The following is a 21175-nucleotide window of genomic DNA, read 5'->3' as shown; positions in this document are numbered from 1 at the left end:
GGGTGGCTAGGGCTGGCTTTGTCTTCCTAGCACCTTGGTGTATTGCTGACCTCAGGCTGTTTGAGGCAATTTTTGTAGGTCACCCAAAATCCTGAAAGACCCAGGCCTGGGCTGAGCGTTCAGGCTGAAATACCATTGGGCTGAGGGCCATTGCAAGGACGAGACACCACGTAGCACTTCCGCGGCAGTGAAGTACTGCAGCTTTGCAGGCCGAGGCTTTGGAAGTGGCATGCAGAGCTGAGAAAATGGGACCAGACTGGTTGTTAAATGGGGGCACGCGTGCATGTTTAAATTGCATTTGACTCTGAGTGGATTAAACTGGGAGGAGATTCCCACGCTCTTCTCTTACCATCTCCTTGCAGCTGGTTGGTAGGTAGGTGGTATTATCCCCATTTCACAGCTGGTGAAACAGAGGGACAATGCAGTTGTGACCTGCCCAAAGCCAGACAGTGAACCAGCAGCAGAACCGGGATTAAGACCCCAGGAATTCCAGATTCGCCTCCATTTGCTCAAATCACTAGACTGTGCTGCCTCTCAGATACACGCACAGACTCTCTGCTCTGTTCCCACAGCTGATGCACCAGCATGTTGGGAGCTTGAAAAGCATTCTGGGTACTGGCATGCAAATGAGCACACGGAGGGATCCGTTAAATGGGATCCACTGTGGCATGAACAGAGGGTTTGGCACAGCGCAGCCTCCGTGTTTGTAGCACAAGGATCTGAGTGATGCCCCCACAGCACGGACTTCTTAGGCAGCCCCCTCTGTGCATTCTTTATAAGATTGCTTGCTTATGCCCCTGTCTCCCCCCTCTCTCTCCAGAGCGCCTGGAGCTGCAGCAGAATTGGGCCACCATGAATGGACCCAGGGAGCCGACGTGCCCTTGCGCCGCTTGAGAGAAACGCCCGACCCCGAAGAGGCAGTGAGGTCGATGCCAGGACGCTGCTGGTGTTTCTGCTCTGCCAGGGGACTCTGAATGGATTTGCCATGGTGACATGAAAAAGACATGGGGGATACCCGACTGCCAGCTGGGAGATCCTACACACGCACAGGCAGCCTGCTAGTATTTTAATTTATGACTGTGCTTTCCTGTGAAGGGGGTTGAGAGCAGGAGGGGGGGCGGGGTGGGTGTGGGTGGGGAGGAACCTGCAGTGGCTTCTTGGAAGCAAGGATGACCATGCTGGGGAGGCTCCGGAGGGGTTTCCGACAGGTGTCTCCTCAGATGGTGCTGCTCCTGCTCTTTGCCTTCTGCCTGCTCAGTGTTTTCATCTCAGCATATTATTTATATGGGTGGAAGAGGGGCCTGGAGCCCTCTGGGGATGTCCCGGGCCCAGACTGTGACGAACCCAAGATCGCCCCTTCCCGCCTGCTCCCCTTGAAGTCCCTCAAGGTGGCTGATTCATCCCGCACGGACCCCTTGGTGCTGGTGTTCGTGGAAAGCCTGTACTCTCAGCTGGGCCAGGAGATCATTGCCATCTTGGAATCCAGCCGCTTCAAATACCGGACAGAGATTGCCCCCGGGAAGGGGGACATGCCCACCCTGACCGACAAGGACCGGGGGCGCTTCGCGCTCATCATTTATGAGAACATCCTCAAGTATGTGAACTTGGATGCCTGGAACCGCGAGCTCTTGGATAAGTACTGCGTGGAGTATGGCGTGGGGGTTGTCGGCTTCTTCAAGGTACATGGGGATGCATCTTGGGGATGGAATGGGCCATCTGGGGAGACAAAAGGCCAACCAGGCTCTCCGTGCAGGGCAGGGTGGCCAGAGACAAGCTCTTTGGGAGGTACCCAGGGTCTGTTTCTGTTCTGGATCCCCTGCCTCGCCGCCACTGGGAATCTCGGCTGGGGTCCCATCGCATTGCTCTGCAGAGATGAGCCACTGAGGTATAGTCAATTGGTTGGCCATGGGAGGAGTTAAGTCCAGCCCTGCTAAGCTAGGCAGCTGATGGCAGAGCTCTGAGAGAGAGTGTCTGAGTAAAGGGGTGGGTTAAATAGGTGGAGAAGTATATAGAGACCTTCTGACCTGCTCACGAAGGGAGCGTGGTGACCTGGGATTGACCCGTCAAACTATTCCACTAGCAGAAGCTCTCCCCAGGCCTTACTGGGCCCTGGGCATTTGCTGTGTAACAGACTCCCAGCTGACGTGAAATCGTCATGGTTTGCTCACAGGAAGGATCACATGAGCAGCAGGCCCCTCCAGTGCACGCTCTGGGCACGCTCCATGGGGACTGCTGCTTTGTTTTAAGTGTCTCCCTCAGGGGCCTAATAAACCCAGGGCTGTGCTTCCAATTGGTGCCAAGTGCGGATTTACAGACACCCCCGCCCACCCCCCGTGTGGGGATGAGGATACGCTGCTGCCGTCTTCTCTAGCTCTGCTGGTGACAGCAGGGGGAGATTGGCTGGTCCCTGGGAGCTGTCTGTCTGTTTCTGAGCAGAGCTGGAAGAGCTGTCTCCTTTTGGTTTGCAAGGGGGTCTCGTACCAAGGACAGGTGCAAAGAGTTAGCTGGGTCTCTCCTGTGATCCTTTGAGTTTTGGAGAACAATCCCTCACGCTTGCTTTCTGTCTCTTTGGATTTCAGCCAGCTTGGGCAGTGGTGGGGAGCTTGGCCTTCCCAGTAGAAGGAATGTGCTGTTTCCTTCCGTTCCAGACGTTTGGGAAGCACAGCGGGGTTCCGGGGTGGGAAAGTGGCACTGGGAACCCTTTTCTGTTCACACCAAGCTCCGGTTCTGTGGTGCCTCTGATTTCGTGCTCTTCTGTTTGTAACTAGGATTTCCTAGCTTCAGGCAGTGGGGGGAGCTGGACCTGCTGGAGCAAACTGGGCAGAGTCCAGCCACTTGGACTGAATTTCAAGACATAATAAATCCCTGTGGGTGCAAATATGTGAGCAGACAGAGAACCCAGCCCTCTGCTGCTGGGAACAAGAGAAGCCTCATTGAAGCTAATGCAGATACACCTCGGGTGACCAGACAGCAATTGTGAAAAATCGGGACGGGGTGAGGGGAATAGGTGCCTATATAAGACAAAACCCTGAATATCGTGACTGAACTTTGGGACATCTGGTCACTCTGGATTCACCTGTTTACACTAGAGAGAATTTGGCCCAGAATTGACCCCCAGAAGGTCATAAATAAGTAGCTGATGAGACCCTTTCTAAGCAGTGACCCCTGAGATGTAGAGACCTGCACCTGCGAGTGCGGTAAAGCCCCCGGGCCCTTTGGCCAAGCCATTGCTGGCCAGAGGAGAGGAACAGGAGCCAACGCTAGACAGTGTATTCAGCCTCAGGGCCAGCGGTAGAGGAAACCCCTGCTGCCTATTAAACCAATAGGCTAAATATAAAATACTAGGCCCGGGGCTGCTGGCCTGCGTCCACCAGCGCAGCTGTTTTGGGAGGACTCTGCGGTGCCGGGAGCGCAGGCGGGATGCAGGCTGGCTGGGCCCACCCGTGGAGCGAGGCCATCAGCATTCCAGATGTGCTCCCAGCCCGTGAAGGGACTGTCCAGACCCTCGCCAGAGAAATCCGCTCCCCTCACACGCCCAGCGGCCTCCTTTTGACCCCACCGCCCCTTCGATTGAGGAGCCTTCCCCTGAGGAGCAGCGGGGGCCGCTGTTGAGTGGGATGAGATTGGCGCCCCCACACCCTAGCAGCAAGGCATGCCCCTTTGTAGCACTTCCAGCCTCTGCTGTCCAAGGACGCCAGGGTTGGGACACAAACCAGCCCTGCCTGCCCAGCTGGGCAGAGACGCCTCTGGAGCAGCCTTTCAGGCACGCAGCTCTTGGTTTCAATTAGCAGCTTGTGTGCAGATGGATGGGCTCTAGTCCCCGTGTGGGTGTGAACGGTGTGGAACCGGCTGCAGGGCTGAGCTGTCCCCAGCGTTCGCATTCCCGAGATCGGACTGTCCAGGAACTCGGCGAGTCGTGCTCTGTAACTTGCTGATTCATGCGCTCTAATGCTTGCGCTGGAAAACTCCCCGGCCGAGATCGCAGCGCGGAAACGTCTGCTGAATCTGTGGGGTTTATCAAACACCTTGTCCCGCAGTTCTGCTACCGGTTTCTAATTGTCTGCAGCTCAGTGTGTCTGATGAGCCAATAGGCTCCTTTTTAGCCTCTGAAATGGGATCCTATTTGGGATCCTCCATCCAAATAGAGAGCGTTAAAATATGGCAAGTGATGGAAGCTTAAATGTCAGCAACTGACGGGAATCATAGAATCATAGAATATCAGGGTTGGAAGGGACCCCAGAAAGTCATCTAGTCCAACCCCCTGCTCAAAGCAGGACCAATTCCCAGTTAAATCATCCCAGCCAGGGACAACGTGTCTGTGCAACAGCCCTCCCCCTGGAAATCTTCTCTCTGCTCAGAACAGTGGTGTGTGTGCAGGGGTCACAGTCCAGCAGGCCTGGGAGGTGCAGGGCGCAGCAGGAAGGGAGCTCTCAGTTTTAGGGGTAAGATCAACACTCTAGGTTTGGTGCCCCAGCTGCGTGAAAGGCCGTGTTGGCCGTGGTGCCTTATTGCAGGAGCACAGTGGGGAATAAAGACTGCAGAATTCCCATGTGGCTGGTGGGGGACAGGCCAGCTCCCTCTTTTGCAGAAGAGGGGATGGCACTTGCTGTGTAGTGTGTGGCTGCTACTGGGCTCAGAGCCTGAGTGTTTGAATCCAGGGGGTTCCCCAAGTGCTCCTTCTCAGGGGGTTGCTGGGAAGCAGCTTGTGATGTGCTGCCTTTCCTGCTTCCCCAGGTTGTGTTCCTTCAGCTTGTCCCGCCCGCCCCCTCTGGATCCGACCAAACCGGTCCCCCACCTGCCCTGCACTGCTGCCTCTACCTGTCCAGGTGATGCAGTCTGGGCACAACTCGTTTCTGAGCACCGAGGTGGCCTGGATCAGCCAGAGGGGAGCATGGGGGAACGGCACCCAGGGTGCTGCAAGGGAAGCATGGGGAATGCCCCTGCCCCTCCGCCTCCCTCTGAGGCCTTTCTCATTCAGTCCATGGGCTCTCCCCTGGCAGGCCAACGAGAACAGCTTGCTGAGTGCTCAGCTGAAGGGCTTCCCACTCTTTCTCCACTCCAACCTCGGGCTGAAGGACTGCAGCATCAACCCCAAATCCCCGCTCCTGTACATCACGCGACCCAGCGAGGTGGAGAAGGGCCTGCTTCCAGGAGAGGACTGGACCGTCTTCCAGTCCAACCATTCCACCTACGAGCCAGTGCTCCTGGCCAAGACCAAGTCAGCAGAGTCCATCCCGCACATGAGTGTCGACGCCGCGCTGCACACCACCGTGGTGCAGGACCTGGGCCTGCACGACGGCATCCAGAGAGTGCTCTTCGGGAACAACCTCAACTTCTGGCTGCACAAGCTGGTCTTTGTGGATGCCGTCTCCTTCCTGACCAGCAAGAGGCTCTCCCTTCCCCTCGACCGCTACCTCCTGGTGGACATTGATGACATCTTCGTGGGCAAGGAGGGCACTCGCATGAAGGTTGAAGACGTAAAGGTACCGCTGTCCCAGCTCAGCCAGGCAGTGCTGGGGGGGGGGGGGGGATTCTGATGTGACTAGAGATCCCTGGCCTTAGTGCACTTGGGCACAGATCCCATTGTGCACGGAGCAAGGGCTGGGGGGGGTGTCTGGGACGCTGGTGCACGGAGCAAGGGCTGGGGGGGGTGTCTGGGACGCTGGTGCACGGAGCAAGGGCTGGGGGGGGTGTCTGGGACGCTGGTGCACGGAGCAAGGGCTGGGGGGGGGTGTCTGGGACGCTGGTGCACGGAGCAAGGGCTGGGGGGGGTGTCTGGGACGCTGGTGCACGGAGCAAGGGCTGGGGGGGGTGTCTGGGACGCTGGTGCACGGAGCAAGGGCTGGGGGGGTGTCTGGGATGCTGGTGCACGGATCGTGCACCTAGTGAACAGACGTGGAGACTCTAGTGCCCTCAGAGCATCAGCTGGGGGTGTGAACCGTTCCGCAGGCTTGCTGTTCCTCGAGTACACGAAGCAGAAGTCACACGCGTGACTCCCGACCCCCCTGCGCCGAGCGGGAGCGCACGGCAGGGCCGAAGGTGCGGGTTACTGCCTGATGATGTGTGTCGGGTACCAGTCATGTCTCTCTCTCCCTGCCACAGGCTCTGTTTGACACTCAGAATGAGCTGCGCACCCACATCCCCAACTTCACCTTCAACCTGGGCTACTCAGGGAAATTCTTCCACACAGGTGAGGCAGGGCAGCTTTGCCTCCATAGACCCTTGCTGTCCCTCTCGGTTGCTGAGCTGCAGCATCTATGCTGCACAGCTTAAAAACCCCTCCAGCCCCAGACGTCCGGGACCACGGAGATGGCAGCTCTAGAAGAGCCTCCGCTGACGACGCCCCTTCCCAGAGCTCTCTCTGCCTCTGCAGTGTTGTATCATGGCAGGAGCTTGAAAGAAGGGGGCCCTGCCCCTTTAATCTCTCCTCTGGAAAACCAAACGAGCAGAACTCGGTGCATTACCTGGCAAAGGCGTTTGCTGGGTTTGGCCAATCAGAGTCCCTAGGGCTGCTCTGGCGTTGTCGAGCCGCAGATGGCAGAGTACTTCCCACCGTTAGCCCCATTTCACAGGCAGAGAGAGAGAGCAAGTACCTTGGCCAGTGGCAGGGTTAGAAGCCAGGACCCACCCGCTGGGCTCGGGCTCTCTTCCCTTCCTGGTACTTCTGGTATGTCTCTCGCTGAGGTTACAAGCCATGTGAGTGCAGTCGCAGAGTCACCACGTTCAGCAGTAGTTTGCCCGTTCCCCCGGGCAGCGTGCAATGGGGTACGATGCCAGGTGAATGTGAAACCTAAACAGACGCTTAGACGCTCAAACCTGTTCACAATAATCCGTCTTCAGTACCGTAACAATACGGGGCTGATCCCTCTTGGGGGCTGGGGATTTGTGCTCTGCTCTGGTGGCTCATGCCATCGCCAGAGCCCATCTGGGATGGGCTCAGGACCTTCCGAGCTACTGGGTGACTGAAGAGCCAGATTTCTCCCTGCTCTCACAGAGGATGGGCTAGCAAAGGTTGCTAAGCACCAAATGCACCTTTGGTCACTGCAAAGATAACGATCCGCTCCAGAATGACAACAGTGCCCTGGGGGTTCCCCCGTGGCTGCTCCTTTCCACCGGCCTCCCAGGGGTCCGAGCGGCAGCAGAGAGCACATGTGGGGCAGCGTAAGGTCCCGTCTCTGAGCTTTTCGCTGCCTGCTGGATTTCACTACGGCAGTCTCAGAGCAACCCCCCTTTGCAATCCCGTACCCCACCTGAACCGCACATTCAAGCTCTCGCGTGAGCCGGGCTTGAGTTCTTTGGCTTTAGCGCGGCGGGGCTGCGGCTGATGATGGTCTGGCCCCGACAGGCACAGATGCTGAAGACGAAGGAGACGACCTGTTGCTGTCTTACGTGAAGGAGTTCTGGTGGTTCCCCCACATGTGGAGTCACATGCAGCCTCACCTCTTCCACAACCAGTCGGTGCTAGCAGAGCAAATGACCATGAACAAGAAATTCGCTGTCGTGAGTAAGATGCCAGCTGGCGGGTGCTTAGCCATGGGGGATGCTTGCTGGGCTGGGGAGTTAAAGATGGCATCTCAACCCCCCCGGTCTTGTGTCTCTCCTCCTGCCTTCTCAGACTGAGCTCATTCTGTGGGGAGCATGGTAACGAGCAGGAGAAAGAACATTGCATAAGAGCAGCAGGAGTTGCTACGTCATCTCTCTCCTCTCCAGTTTTCACCCCCTGTCCTCCCCCTTCCCCTCATCCTGCTGTCTGTATCTATGCAGTGAAATCTCATGAGGACCTCTCAGTCCTGAATCTTCTGGAACCTCTTTAAAAGATCCCCAAGTGTCTTTGAATAAAGTTTTGTTTGACCTTTAGTTCTCCATCTCCTACCAGGCAATGCAGTTTAACTGGCTCCCTAGGCGGGATGCTAAGACAGGTTTCCTCGTACTTCTCGATCTGTCTGCTCCTGCATTAGAGGCTGTGGAGTAGCAGGGAGAGACTAAAAAGATTAGGTCAAAGACGATCTGAAACGTGAGTGGCATCAAGAAGGCTGCCCCTGTGTTGCTGTTCATCCCCTCCCTCACAAGAACAAGGCATATCCACTTCAAAAAAAAAAAAAAAAAAAAGGGCAATAAACTTAAAACAGAGAGAGTTTTTTAACCCCATACATAACTATCCTGTGGCAGAGAGTTCCACAGGTGCTTACTTAAGCCTAAGGACTTGTCTGAACACAAGTTGTACCACTTTAACTATGCCAATATAGTGACACCCCTACAAAACCTGTGCCAGTGTGGACACACTTGTATTGATATAAAGGGGCATTATACCGATATAGCTAAATTCCAGGAAATAAGCCATACTGCCTGGTGTAAGCACTTTTATACTGGTGTAACGGCATCTCCAGTAGGGGTTGCACAGTATAACTATTGTGGGTAAACCCCCCCATCCCTCTCCCCCACACACACCTGAAATAACGATACCGATACGACACTGCGTGCCGACCACGGCTGCGTCCACACGATGGGCCCTACGGTGGTGCAGCGTAGATGCATCCTACAGCGGTGGAAGGGGTTTTTCCTTCCCTGCAGTAAATCCACCACCTCCTGAATTCTTCCATTGCCCTCGCTGTGCCCACAGCAGGGGTTAGGTCGACCTAACCGTGTCGCACAAGGCTGACATCGTTCCCACCGCTGTGCGAGGTAGTTCGGTGGATCTAAGTGTGAAGTATAGCCCTGGCCCGGGACTAAGGCAAAGGGCTTGTCTTCACTCGAGCTTTCACTGGAGTTAATCAACTGGAGGCAGCTACCACGTTGGCAAAGGCTGCTCGGGACCCACCCCAAATGTTTGTTCCAGACTACAAACACTGGTGCTTGATTGCCTGGAGCAAATGTGTGGCGAGTGTCCAGAGTTCCTAATTTAGCACGTTTGCCTGTTCACTGGACGTAGTGAACACGCGGAAAGTCTAGTCTAGGGCCTTGTCTTCCCTAGGCGGGAGGATACGCTCTTACCTTGAGGGCACTAACACCAGGTACAAGCCTAGTGAAGACAAGTGTTCAGGTGAGTTAGTCTTTATCTTGACCTGGGAGCCTAGGGTTTACCTCGACCTGCTAATTTATATGAAAACTACAACCTGCCAGGCCTTTTCTAGGCTTTTACCTTGTGTTTAGTTAACACAATTTAGCAAGACATCTGTTTTCCATCTGCAGAGGCTAGTAGAATTAAGAAGCTGATGACTCAGGTTACATGAATAATAAGGTACCCAAGGTGGTATGAGCTGGGAAATGCCTGTCTATACATCCTCAGGTTTCAGGACATCAGACAGCTACTAAGGGTACATCTACGCAGCAAAAAGGGTGAGCTAACTTGGGTTGAAATGGTGGTGAAGATATAGCAGCTCAGCTTTTAACTTGGGTCAGCAGCTTGACTTCGAGCCTACAGAGGAGCCAGCAATAGCCAGGTGTGCTCTGGGTATTTTATGTCTTCCTCTGGAGCATCTGGCTTACTGGCCACTGTCTCAGACAGGATACCGGGCTAGACGGACCATGGGTCTGATCCACCCTGGTAGTGCCTGTGTTTGGAGAGAACTTCTGCAACCTATGAAACATCAACACCCTTTTGTGTCCGTGGAGGGAGGCGGGTGATGAGAAGCGACAAATAACATTTTATGTGGGGAGTTAATACCCCTCCCTCCCTCCCCCGAAAGGGTTGTAAAGTTTCCAATGGCCCATTGTGTTAATGCACTAGTCTTTTCGCTTCTGGCATTCTGGATCCGAACTAAGGCTGATCACACTGGTTCTGATAAGGTAACGAGCAAGCCACCTCTCGTTCCCCAGCTGAACCCGAACTGAACCTTGTGCCAAAAGCGGGCTGAGACCCAAAGGGTTCAGCTAAGCACTGTGTTCTCGCCAACCAAATGGGAGCTTTGCCTGTCATTGTTCCAGCCCAGCTTGGATCGTAAATGCAATGACTCGGCACCCCCAGCGTCGGGGATACTTGTCGCATTGCTCCGTGTGGCCCAGCCGACAGGCTTGGAATAGCAGGGCATGACTGAGGTGCATTGGCCCGTGTACGGTCGGGCTGTGCCGTGCCTCTCTGCAGCGTACCTGGCTCTAGCTGGGGCTGGCTCTCCCCTTCTTGGATACTCACCTCCACCATCACGGACAAAGCAAGGACTCAGTGGACCATGCTCTCTGGGAGCTAGAATTGAGAATTCTGCCCCTTTTCCTTGCTAACCCAACCCTATTAAAGCAAAACCTCGGAGCGATGTATCTGTCCGTCGAAGAGCTCCGCTAGAGTTAGGTTTCCGCTGGGTCGTTTGTAGCTCACCGATTCTGTAGCTTAGCTCAGTCACCTTCTCTTTCCTGTCCCTTCAGGAGCATGGCATCCCCACCGACATGGGGTACGCCGTGGCACCCCACCACTCCGGCGTCTACCCTGTCCACGTGCAGTTATATGAAGCGTGGAAGCAGGTTTGGGCGATCAAAGTCACGAGCACGGAGGAGTATCCCCATCTGAAACCAGCCCGCTACCGACGGGGCTTTGTCCACAACGGGATCATGGTAGGTGAAACGGGGCATTGCAGCTATTCCTTGGGCCCCCTCCCTGCCCTAAACCTCCCACAATCAGCTGGGTTGCCAGCACGGCTGGCTCAGAGGGTTCCCGCTAAGACATGGAACTCTACACCAGTAGGTCACTGGTTTGAACGTTGCCCAGCAGTGACGCTCAGCTGGGTGCATCTCTCTGGGTGGCATGAAATGGGAGCGCTGCATTTCAGCCCCAGTCTAATCTCCACTGTCGCAAACCACTCCCTCCACGGCAGTTTCAGCACAGAGGCCGGTGCAGGTGGATTTGGCCGGGTGGGCTAAATGGACCGGTTTGGCGCTGTGACTCAGTCAGCAGGAGGAACAAGACCCACCTTTGCAGTACAGGTCCCCAGCATCCTGCCAGGTGTGGCAGCTTTGCTACAGAGCCGCTCTTTCTGTCAGGAGATCATGGTAATGATTTCCCAGCATCCCTGGAAGATCTTGTCAGCAAGTTAAGGAAGTATGGGCTGGATGAATGCACTATAAGGTGGGTAGAAGGCTGGCTAGATTGTCGGGCTCAACGGGTAGTGATCAATGGCTCCATGTCTAGTTGGCAGCCGGTATCAAGTGGAGTGCCCCAAGGGTCGGTCCTGGGGCCGGTTTTGTTCAATATCTTCATAAATGATCTGGAGGATGGTGTGGATTGCACTCTCAGCAAATTTGCGGATGATACTAAACTGGGAGGAGTGGTAGATACGCTGGAGGGGAGGGATAGGATACAGAAGGACCTAGACAAATTGGAGGATTGGGCCAAAAGGAATCTGATGAGGTTCAATAAGGATAAGTGCAGGGTCCTGCACTTAGGACGGAAGAACCCAATGCACAGCTACAGACTAGGGACCGAATGGCTAGGCAGCAGTTCTGCGGAAAAGGACCTAGGGGTGACAGTGGACGAGAAGCTGGATATGAGTCAGCAGTGTGCCCTTGTTGCCAAGAAGGCCAATGGCATTTTGGGATGTATAAGTAGGGGCATAGCGAGCAGATCGAGGGACGTGATCGTTCCACTCTATTCGACATTGGTGAGGCCTCATCTGGAGTACTGTGTCCAGTTTTGGGCCCCGCACTTAAAGAAGGATGTGGATAAATTGGAGAGAGTCCAGCGAAGGGCAACAAAAATGATTAGGGGACTGGAACACATGACTTATGAGGAGAGGCTGAGGGAGCTGGGATTGTTTAGCCTGCAGAAGAGAAGAATGAGGGGGGATTTGATAGCTGCTTTCAACTACCTGAAAGGGGGTTCCAAAGAGGATGGCTCTAGACTGTTCTCAATGGTAGCAGATGACAGAACGAGGAGTAATGGTCTCAAGTTGCAGTGGGGGAGGTTTAGATTGGATATTAGGAAAAACTTTTTCACTAAGAGGTGGTGAAACACTGGAATGCGTTACCTAGGGAGGTGGTAGAATCTCCTTCCTTAGAGGTTTTTAAGGTCAGGCTTGACAAAGCCCTGGCTGGGATGATTTAAATGGGAATTGGTCCTGCTTTGAGCAGGGGGTTGGACTAGATGACCTTCTGGGGTCCCTTCCAACCTTGATATTCTATGATTCTATGATCTAGGGGTACCAGATCCCAAAAGACGAAGATTTCCCCCCCTGGAAATATGTGCGTGTGTGGAGTTCAGAGATCAGGAGAATTTCCCCCTCCCCAAAGGGGGCAGGAGCAGCCCAGCTCCGTCCCTCCTGAGTAGAAGAATCTCGTCGGGGTGGGTTCCCAGGTGATGTTGAGGCCAGTGCTAATACCTGGCAAGTTGATACCGTCAGATCTTCCCTTAGTTTGGCATGGTGAGGAAGGAGCACCGGATTCCTTCCTGCTCTGACTCCTCTCTGCCCCCAGGTACTCCCGCGGCAGACCTGTGGCTTGTTCACGCACACCATCTTCTATAACGAATACCCTGGCGGCTCCAGTGAACTGGACAAGATCATCAATGGAGGGGAGCTGTTCCTGACTGTGCTACTTAACCCTGTGAGTGCTCTGCAGCGATTGGAAGGGCCCCTTGGTGCACACGGGCCTGTCCCCTCGGCTGAGGTAGATGAGTGTCCCTGTGATGGCCAGGGGCTCTCAGCCTGTGGTCGAGGAGGATGGGCAGGGCCTCCTCCAAGGGCCTAGTTTGTTGGCCCTTGAATTGGGCTGGCCACAGAGACACTCCTGGTCTCAAAAGTGAGAGTCAGAGATCAGACAAAGAGTCCCAGTCTCCTGCGTGGCTTTTCCTCCCCAAACTGGGGGGCTCAGGTCCATCTGTAACTGACCCCGCTTGGGCTGGCAGCAGGGTCTGACCCAGGGACGTTCAGTACTAAAAGCATGAAACGCTGCTCCTTGACTAAGGCTGGTAGCTGTGATGTGAAGCAGCCATGAGAGGAGGACAGAGACTCTTGCTCTCCTAATGGGTGTGTTACACGTCCGGGGTCCCGCGACTTTATCATCGGCGTCGGTCCCCGTTTGTTCCTCCCAGTTCAGAGCTGGGCCCAGGTCTCCCCAGTGTCGAGAGCCGCCCCAAAGTGCAAAGTAAAGTTGTCCTGAGATGGACTCAGAGCACTGACTAACTCCTGTCCTGTCCTCTTGCTGCTCCGTTGCAGATCAGTATCTTCATGACCCACCTGTCCAATTATGGCAATGACCGCCTGGGCTTGTACACCTTCAGACACCTGGTCCGCTTCCTCGACTCCTGGACCAACCTGAAGCTGCAGACGCTGCCGCCCATGCAGCTGGCGCAGAAATACTTCCAGATCTTCTCCGCGGAGAAGGATCCACTGTGGCAGGTACAGAGGCTACGCTCTCAGGCTGGCAAGCTTGAATGGGGGACAGGAGGCTCAGGGCTATCAGGGAATTGAGGACCGCACCAGGGGCAAACGGCTGGATTTTCTTCTATTGTGAGTGAATTTGGCTCTCTTGAAAGCGAGCAGCTAGTCAGCTAGGCACAGTGCGTGCGATGCCGAGTGCGAGGTTCTGCTCCCCTACTGCCTTCCTCCAAAGTGAGAATCCAGGCCAGGGTGGACAACACACCGAGTCCTGCTCCCGACCATATCCCTGCCCCAGGGCTCACAACATGAGTGCAGAAAAGGGCATGTGATAGTAACACTCAGATTCTGCATAGCACAGATCTGTATCCGTGGAGCTCAAAGCTTGAGACAAAGGAGGGTAAAGTTTCATTAACCCCATTTTACAGCAGGGAAACTGAGGCACAGAGCAGGGCTATCACTTGGCCAAGGTCACCCAGCAGGCCAGTGGCAGAGATGGGAGTAGAGGCTGGACAACCTTTGCCTGCTGTAGTGGGGTTCAGCTCTGTGCTGACCTTCCAGCAGCCTCTAGCTCTCCCTCTTCATTACAACCTTGGCACCCATCATCAACGAGAACAGGGGTAGTCTTCACTGTATTTATTAAAGGCCTATGGGGCATCGAGGCCTCTTCTCCCAGCCGCCCCCAGGTTGCACTTCCTTGATCCTCTTCCTCCGGTGTTTCAGGATCCCTGTGAGGACAAGCGGCATAAGGACATTTGGTCCAAAGAAAAGACATGTGACCGGTTCCCAAAGCTTCTCATCATTGGACCTCAGAAAACAGGTACTCCAGTTCCCCTCCATCAAGCTGCGCAGCACAGAACCAGTGACGCCGACGCAGCCGATCCCAGCGCGCGCATCTCCGCTTCAGCTGTGCTCTTGCACCGGTTGTGCCGTTTCTCTTTATGCGGGGGATTGTCTGGTTCTCCATCCGGCGGCCAGCAGGTGCCTCCCTGCATTCTGCCTACCCGCCTGTTGGCCTTGGAGGACTGGGCAGGTCTGAGCTGGTGCTGTTCCTCTCGTTGGGTCCTAGAACCTCCATCTCTTCCTTGGAGGACGGCAAAGCCTACCTATGCCGGGCTGGAGTGGGAACCTGAACTGGGTGCTCTGAACAGCCATGCATGGGGCAGCCTGCGGCAAAGAGGGGAGGGAACGTTGTCTGATTCGCGAAGGCGCAGGGTGGTCACTGCTGTGCCTCCAACCTCGGCTCTGCTTCCTTTCCGTTTAAAGGGACGACAGCCCTCTACCTGTTCCTGGGGATGCACCCAGACCTGAGCAGTAACTACCCCAGCTCGGAGACTTTTGAGGAGATCCAGTTCTTTAACGGACACAATTATCACAAGGGCATTGACTGGTAGGCCTTCTTTCATGCTACCCCCCGCCGGGGTCCCGGGTGTACTGGGGGTGGGGGAAGCTGCAAGCTTTGCGAAGAGCTGTGCGTGGGCTTTGCCATGTGGCTCCAGCTCATGGGACCAACATGTCAGCGCAGGAGTCCAAAATTCCCCTAGCAGACTGTCCGTTGCCACTAGACACCCATTCAGCCAAGCAGCCCCTGGGCTCCGTAAGGTGACTAGATGCTGAGCAAAGGAAGTGCCTCTTTAGATCCATCTGCAGAGCATCTTAATAAACACACCCGTTACCCATGTGGACTGGGCCTGCTACCGGCAGGTACTTGAACCTCCGCCCTCTTCTGAGTCGTGCCGTGGCCACTGAGTTCTTTATATTGTGATGGAAGAGGGAGAGCCCGGTGCCAAGATATCATCTCAGAGGGCAGCCTCACTGCGTTTTATCGACATACCCCTTCCAGGGAGCCCTCGTTCCATTGTGGGAGGCTCCGAGCTGCACTTGGCAGGGGGCTGATCTACACATGTACAGTTGAGCCCCAGGTCCGGGTCACAGCACACTTGTCTCCTGAACCCGTTCCATCGCTGTTCCGATCTGTAGTGTAGACAGGACCTTCCCCAGGTGCGGAGCTGGAGCCCTAGACTGGTGGTGGTCAGACATGAGGTGGCTGTTCAGGGCAGCTGGGGGGGGCGATCGGTAGCGTGTGCTGGATCCTGAATATAGAACGCGTGATATACAATAGTCCGGCTCCGTTGTCTCTAGGGCAGGGAGCCAGGTGTGTTTCTCTGTCGCCCTCCCCGAGTGCCCTCTCTTCCCCCGCCTCATGCAGTGACCTGTCTGCAGGTACATGGAATTCTTCCCCATCCCCTCCAACACCACCTCTGACTTCTACTTCGAGAAGAGCGCCAATTACTTTGACTCGGAAGTGGCTCCCAGGCGGGCGGCCGCGCTGCTCTCCAAGGCCAAGGTCATCACCATCCTCATCAACCCTGCAGACCGGGCCTACTCCTGGTACCAGGTCAGCTGCTCGGCTGTCGCTGCCTCTTCACAAGGCGGCTCCTTATGCTCCCGCTTGGGGCTGACTTGGGCGGGGGCGCGGAACGGAAAATCTGCTGTCCCGCACTGGGTCGGGCACGCTCCGCACTGTCCTGCGGCGTGGCCGCGGGTTGGCAGCCATGGCAGGGGCCCTGGCTTGCACCGGAGGAGATGGGTGTCCTCAGGCCGATGTCCGAGGAAGAGGTGATCCAGTGGTCTGTTAAGTTAGGTGTGGGGTGAGGTAAGCAGTTACCCTGGGGGCCGGGACACTTCCCCGGGGAAGGGAAAGAGCCCTACAGAACAGGGTGTGGTGTGTGCAGCGTACCCCCCGGTTCTGTGCGAAGTAGCACGCTAGACGCTGGGAGCCCAGTGACTGCACTGGTGCTCAGAAACCTCCCAGGAGCTCACACGCAGCCTTGGACTCAGATCCCGGTAACGCTAGCCAGGCCACTGGGGTTTTGTCATGCTACCTGACAAACTAAACCAGTTTGCTGCTGTTAACAGCACCAGCGAGCTCACGATGATCCAGTCGCTCTGAAATACACCTTCCACGAGGTGATCACAGCTGGGCCTGAGACTTCTCAGAAGCTCCGGACACTACAGAACCGCTGCCTCGTACCGGGCTGGTACGCCACCCACATTGAGCGCTGGCTGAACGGCTATCATGCCAACCAGGTAGGAAGGACAAAACTGCTGGGCCGTGTTCTCATCGCAAACCGCGGTGCCGAGAGCACCGTTTGGGCATAGAATCCCATTGTCAAAGCGCTACCGTGGGATTCATGGAGCATGTGCCATTTGCCTCTTGCATAACATCCTCTCTATACCCAGCCCTGGTTAGGGCAAGCTGTGATCAGGAACTCAGCATAACAGGATGCCTTTGGGACCTGTGACTATTTATGACCCAGAGCGCACAACCATCCTCTTCGCCCAACTCCCAGTTTCCGTGGTGGTTTCTCAGATCATGGGGATGGAGTTGGCATGGAATGTATTAGTCTCCTCTCCTCTCGTATCCATTGCATTGGAGCAGGGGGTGTGTGTCTTCGCACGAGTGTGCAGAGAGGTGTCAACCCATCAGACACACATCTGGCTCCAGGAGCTCGGCCTTCAGTCCCACTTTTGAGCTCTCAGACACTCGGAAAGGGATTAAAAGACTAGAATTATGTCACAGAAAAGTTTCAGAGTAGCAACCATGTTAGTCTGTATTTGCAAAAAGAAAAGGAGTACTTGTTCCACCTTAGAGACTAACAAATTTATTTGAGCATAAGCTTTCGTGAGCTACAGCTGAATGCATCCGATGAAGTGAGCCGTAGCTCACGAAAGCTTATGCTCAAATAAATTTGTTAGTCTCTAAGGTGCCCCAAGTACTCCTTTTCTTGTCACAGAAAAGGGATTTCTGAAACTTGTCCAGACCAGGAAGGAACCACTCAGTGTGGTCATGGGAGGGTGATTCTTATGTACCACTGGTGGGCTATTATGCCAGGCTGCTGAGTGTGCGCTGTATGCTATGCCAAACAAATTACAGGGCTCCTTTTTAAAGAGCTTATAACCAACCGGGATAGAGGGTACAACACAATACAGAAGAAATGCACAGCAGACTGTATGGTGTTGAAAGTTTTATGGGACTGTTTCATGTCCTTGAATGCCCTTCAGACACTTTCTAGCTGTGACTGCAGCATCAAAGTGCATGACAAAAATAACACAAGCTCTGTACTTCACAGCGCTCTCTGCAGCGGATTTATACTTTGTGATCGGGCTGCTCTCGGTGTAGTTACAGCACACTGGTCACCATACCATCTATGCACGGCATGCAGGAGTTAGTCTCGGCATGGTTCTGGAAAGGGTGTGTTGCTAGATTTTTTTTGAAACTGTGGCACATGCTGCTGTGTGCACACAACCGTACACTTGATGTGCCCGTGCAAACGGCGGATTTGTGCATGCACATGGCTAGTGGGGCATCTAAATGACCCTGTGTGTGCACATTTTATGCTCTTCACTTTGACATCTGCCGTTGTCAATGTGCAGTTCTGTGCACGTAAGTGTGAGAATTTGGGCCGGATTTTGGTTCACCGTTGGTGGGGTTGTGGCCCCGATGTCTCTGTTCTTCAGAGAAAAGCGACTTGCCTGGAAGTCATTGCGGTTGAAAGAGCTCATGCCTTGCATCGTGTGCTCATGTGCCTTGCATTGTGCTCTAAAGGAGGAAAGCCATGAATTCCTCCTGCAGCAGGGAGTTCTGTAGGTGGGCACTCTTCATTGAGTGTGCCTTGTCCTCAGCTGCATCAGTGCCGCCGACGGGGGTGTTCCTGGAGTGGGACAGAGAGAGGGGCCATCTGAGCGGTAGTTCACTCCTAGCTCACTGAGGGCTTTGAAAGAGAGGACGAGCTGTGAATGGAGAATCAGCGTCGTGCTTGGGGCGCTGGTGTGACGTGTTTCACCTGCCGCATATTCAGCCACCGGCCACCGAATGGCTTCTGTGGCCCGGCCAGTGCTGAGGAAAGTGGAGTCAGTTGCAGGGGCGAGAGGAAGGATTGTGTCTAGTGGCTAGGGTGGTAGTCTGGGGCTGGAGAGGCCTGGATTGAATTCTCTGCCCTGCCACAGATGCACCATGTGACCCTGAGCAAATCACTTTGCCTCTCTGTGCTTCAGTTCCCCATCTGTAACGTACGTGTGTGTGTGTGCAGAAATAGCCCTGTCCTACCTGTCAGAGGTGTTGAGGGTAAAGATGGGGGGGTGCTCGGACACTGGGGGGCTATAGAAGTACCTAAGGCAGATTGTAGCAGCCCAGGGCCCAGGACTTTTCAGCTTGGGGGGATATGATAGAGGTCTGTAAAATCATGAGTGGGGTGGAGAAAGTGATTAAGGAAAACATATTTACGTGGTCCCATAATATAAGAATTAGGGGCCACCACATGAAATTAATGGGCAGCAGGTTTAAAACAAATAAAAGGAAGTTCTTCTTCACACAGCGCACAGTCAACCTGTGGAACTCCTTGCCTGAGGAGGTTGTGAAGGCTAGGACTATAACAGGGTTTAAAAGAGAACTGGATAAATTCCTGGAGGTTAAGTCCATTAATGGCTGTTAGCCAGGATGGGTAAGGAATGGTGTCCCTAGCCTCTGTTTGTCAGAGGGTGAAGATGGACGGCAGGAGAGAGATCACTTGATCGTTACCTGTTAGGTTCACTCCCTCTGGGGCACCTGGCATTGGCCACTGTTGGTAGACAGGATACTGGGTTGGATGGACCTTTGGTCTGACCCAGTATGGCCGTTCTTATGTAAGGCACCTGTCTGTTCTCGGGGGCGGGGACAGATCCAGTTTGAAGCCAGCATGGAGCTGGTACCAGACTAAACCCCCCCCCTCCCCCTTTTATTCTTGCAGATCCTTGTTCTGGACGGCAAGCTGCTCCGAACGGAACCAGCCAAAGTGATGGAAACAGTCCAGAAGTTCCTTGGCGTGACGAATGTCATAGATTACCATAAAACCCTGGCGTGAGTTCTCTTCGTACCCTCCTCTTCCTCCTTCAGCCGGCGTGGCCCTCAGGGCTGCGGCCCCGTCATTCCAAGTGTTGGGCTTTCTCTCCCTTCCCCCGGGGCAGGTCTCCCATCAAGGGGATGGTCTGGTAACGCGAGTGAAGCTGGATTAGCGCCACGGTAGAGGGGAAATCCTGGCCCCACTGACAGCAACAAAGCTGCCATTGATTTCAGTGTGGCAACATTTTGCCCCAGGACTCAAAGCCATATTTGCTTGGGACCAGAACCAGCACCTGAGCCTCCTTCCCTTGAGGCTTGGCTGGGTTTTCTGAACACGGTTCCCGAGACACCAGTACCAGGCCAGAAGCTTGCAGCAGAGGAAGGGAGGTCGACGCCTTCCTTGCCCAGATGCTGGGCGTCCCTTTGCGCTTCTTGTTTGTGACCCCGACAGAGGGTCTGTCCTTCTCCGCTTGGCCAGGGCAGTATTTTGCCAGGCTGTATTTCCAGTGCTATGGAAACCGCTGTTGGCAAAGGACCATCTGTGCCCACCTGGTCCCACGCGTGAGTTCTCGACACAGCAACTGAGCGGTTCGCTGCCTGCACCAGGGCCAGAAACGGGGCAGGGAGGCGGTGTGGTGGGTCACGCTGAAGTTCCATCTGGCAACTTTTCTTGTCCTTTCATAGTAAGAAAGGGAGTGCTTGGTAGGGTTGAGTTATTAGTGACTTTTCCCTCCTCTTTGACTTAGAATCCACAGAATATTCCTCCCCAGCTTATGACAGCTTTTTTTAAAATATATTTTTCTTAGGAGAGCCCTTCATTAAGAGCTTAAGAAATTAAAACATGCCATTAAAACCGTAAGTTACCATGGGCAGTGCTCCTTTAAAAATCTCTACTTAGCCCCAGGCCTGGCTTGCTGTCTACACAGACTGGTGTGTCCTGTAAAACGCTGTGAAACATTAGAAACCAAAGTGCAGTGACAGCCTGCAAGAAGGATGAGGCATCCCCATGATGGTTGCCAGATGCTGGGAATGGGCGACAGGGGATGGATCACTTGATGATGACCTGTTCTGTTCATTCCCTCTGGGGCACCTGGCACTGGCCACTGTCGGAAGACAGGACACTGGGCTAGATGGACCTTTGGTCTGACCCAGTCTGGCTGTTCTTATGCCAGCATCTCACAGAATCCTAGAAATGTAGGGCTGGAAGGGATCTCGAGAGGTCATTTAGGCCAACCCCACACACTGAACCAGCGTACCTAGAGCATCTCTGGCAGGTGTGTGTTCAACCTGTATTTAGAAACCTCCAATGATGGAGATTCCACACCCTCCCTTGGTAACCTATTCTAGTACTTAACTATCCTTATAGTTAGAAAGTTTTTTTTTAAATATCTAATCCAAATCTCCTTTGCTGCAAACTAAGCCGATTACTTCTCCGTGTCCACTGAAGATAGGACAAAAACAGTCATTCAACGTCCTCTGTATAACTTACCTTTTACGCGTTTGGAGACTGTTGTCATGTGCCCCTTCAGCCTTCTCTTCTAAAGGCTAAACATGCCAAATTCTTTCAAGCTTTCCTCCTAGGTCAGGGTTTCTAACCGTCTTACCACTGTATTCCAGCTGAGGCCTCATCCATGCTGAATAGAGCAGGACAATTACCTTCCGTGTCTTACATGTGAAACTCCTATTAATACAGCCCTGAGTGACATCTGCCTTTTTTGCCGCAGTATCACACAGGTGACTCGTATTCAAATTGTAACCCACTGTAGCCCCCAGATCCTTTTCAGCAGCACTGCTGCCTAGCCGGTTATTCCCCATTTTGTAGCTGTGCATTTGATTTTTTTTCCTTCCTAACTATAGTACTTTACACTTGTCTTTATTGAATTTCATCTTGTTGATTTGAGACCAGTTCTCCAATTTGTCACAGTCATTTTGAAGTCTGATCCTGGCCTCCACAGTGCTTGCAGCCTCTCCCAGCTTGGTGTCATCTGCATATTCT

At 54.2% G+C, this 21175-nt stretch overlaps 1 protein-coding gene across 3 annotated transcripts in view; it reads left to right on the top strand.

Annotated features, from left to right (window-relative positions):
• Positions 1-21175, top strand: part of NDST1 (N-deacetylase and N-sulfotransferase 1) — a 65871-nt gene that overhangs the window by 39132 nt on the left and 5564 nt on the right. For 2 of the 3 annotated variants that reach the window (XM_073355326.2, XM_078853979.1), the window contains exons 2-13: positions 821-1679; positions 5001-5483; positions 6103-6190; positions 7346-7500; positions 10357-10542; positions 12397-12525; positions 13137-13319; positions 14022-14118; positions 14565-14688; positions 15522-15696; positions 16218-16388; positions 19088-19197. In XM_073355326.2, the coding sequence (XP_073211427.1) occupies positions 1170-1679; positions 5001-5483; positions 6103-6190; positions 7346-7500; positions 10357-10542; positions 12397-12525; positions 13137-13319; positions 14022-14118; positions 14565-14688; positions 15522-15696; positions 16218-16388; positions 19088-19197 (2411 nt within the window). In that variant the 5' untranslated portion in view covers positions 821-1169. Of the gene's footprint in view, positions 1-820; positions 1680-4734; positions 5484-6102; positions 6191-7345; positions 7501-10356; positions 10543-12396; positions 12526-13136; positions 13320-14021; positions 14119-14564; positions 14689-15521; positions 15697-16217; positions 16389-19087; positions 19198-21175 lie in introns of those variants that run through there. The other variant, XM_073355327.2, reaches the window with a different exon arrangement.

The sequence above is a fragment of the Lepidochelys kempii genome, chromosome 8 (genome assembly GCF_965140285.1).
Source record: "Lepidochelys kempii isolate rLepKem1 chromosome 8, rLepKem1.hap1, whole genome shotgun sequence".
Lineage (NCBI taxonomy): Eukaryota > Metazoa > Chordata > Testudines > Cheloniidae > Lepidochelys > Lepidochelys kempii.
Note: the sequence above shows the minus strand (reverse complement) of the source record. Positions and strands in the feature narration are given on the sequence as shown.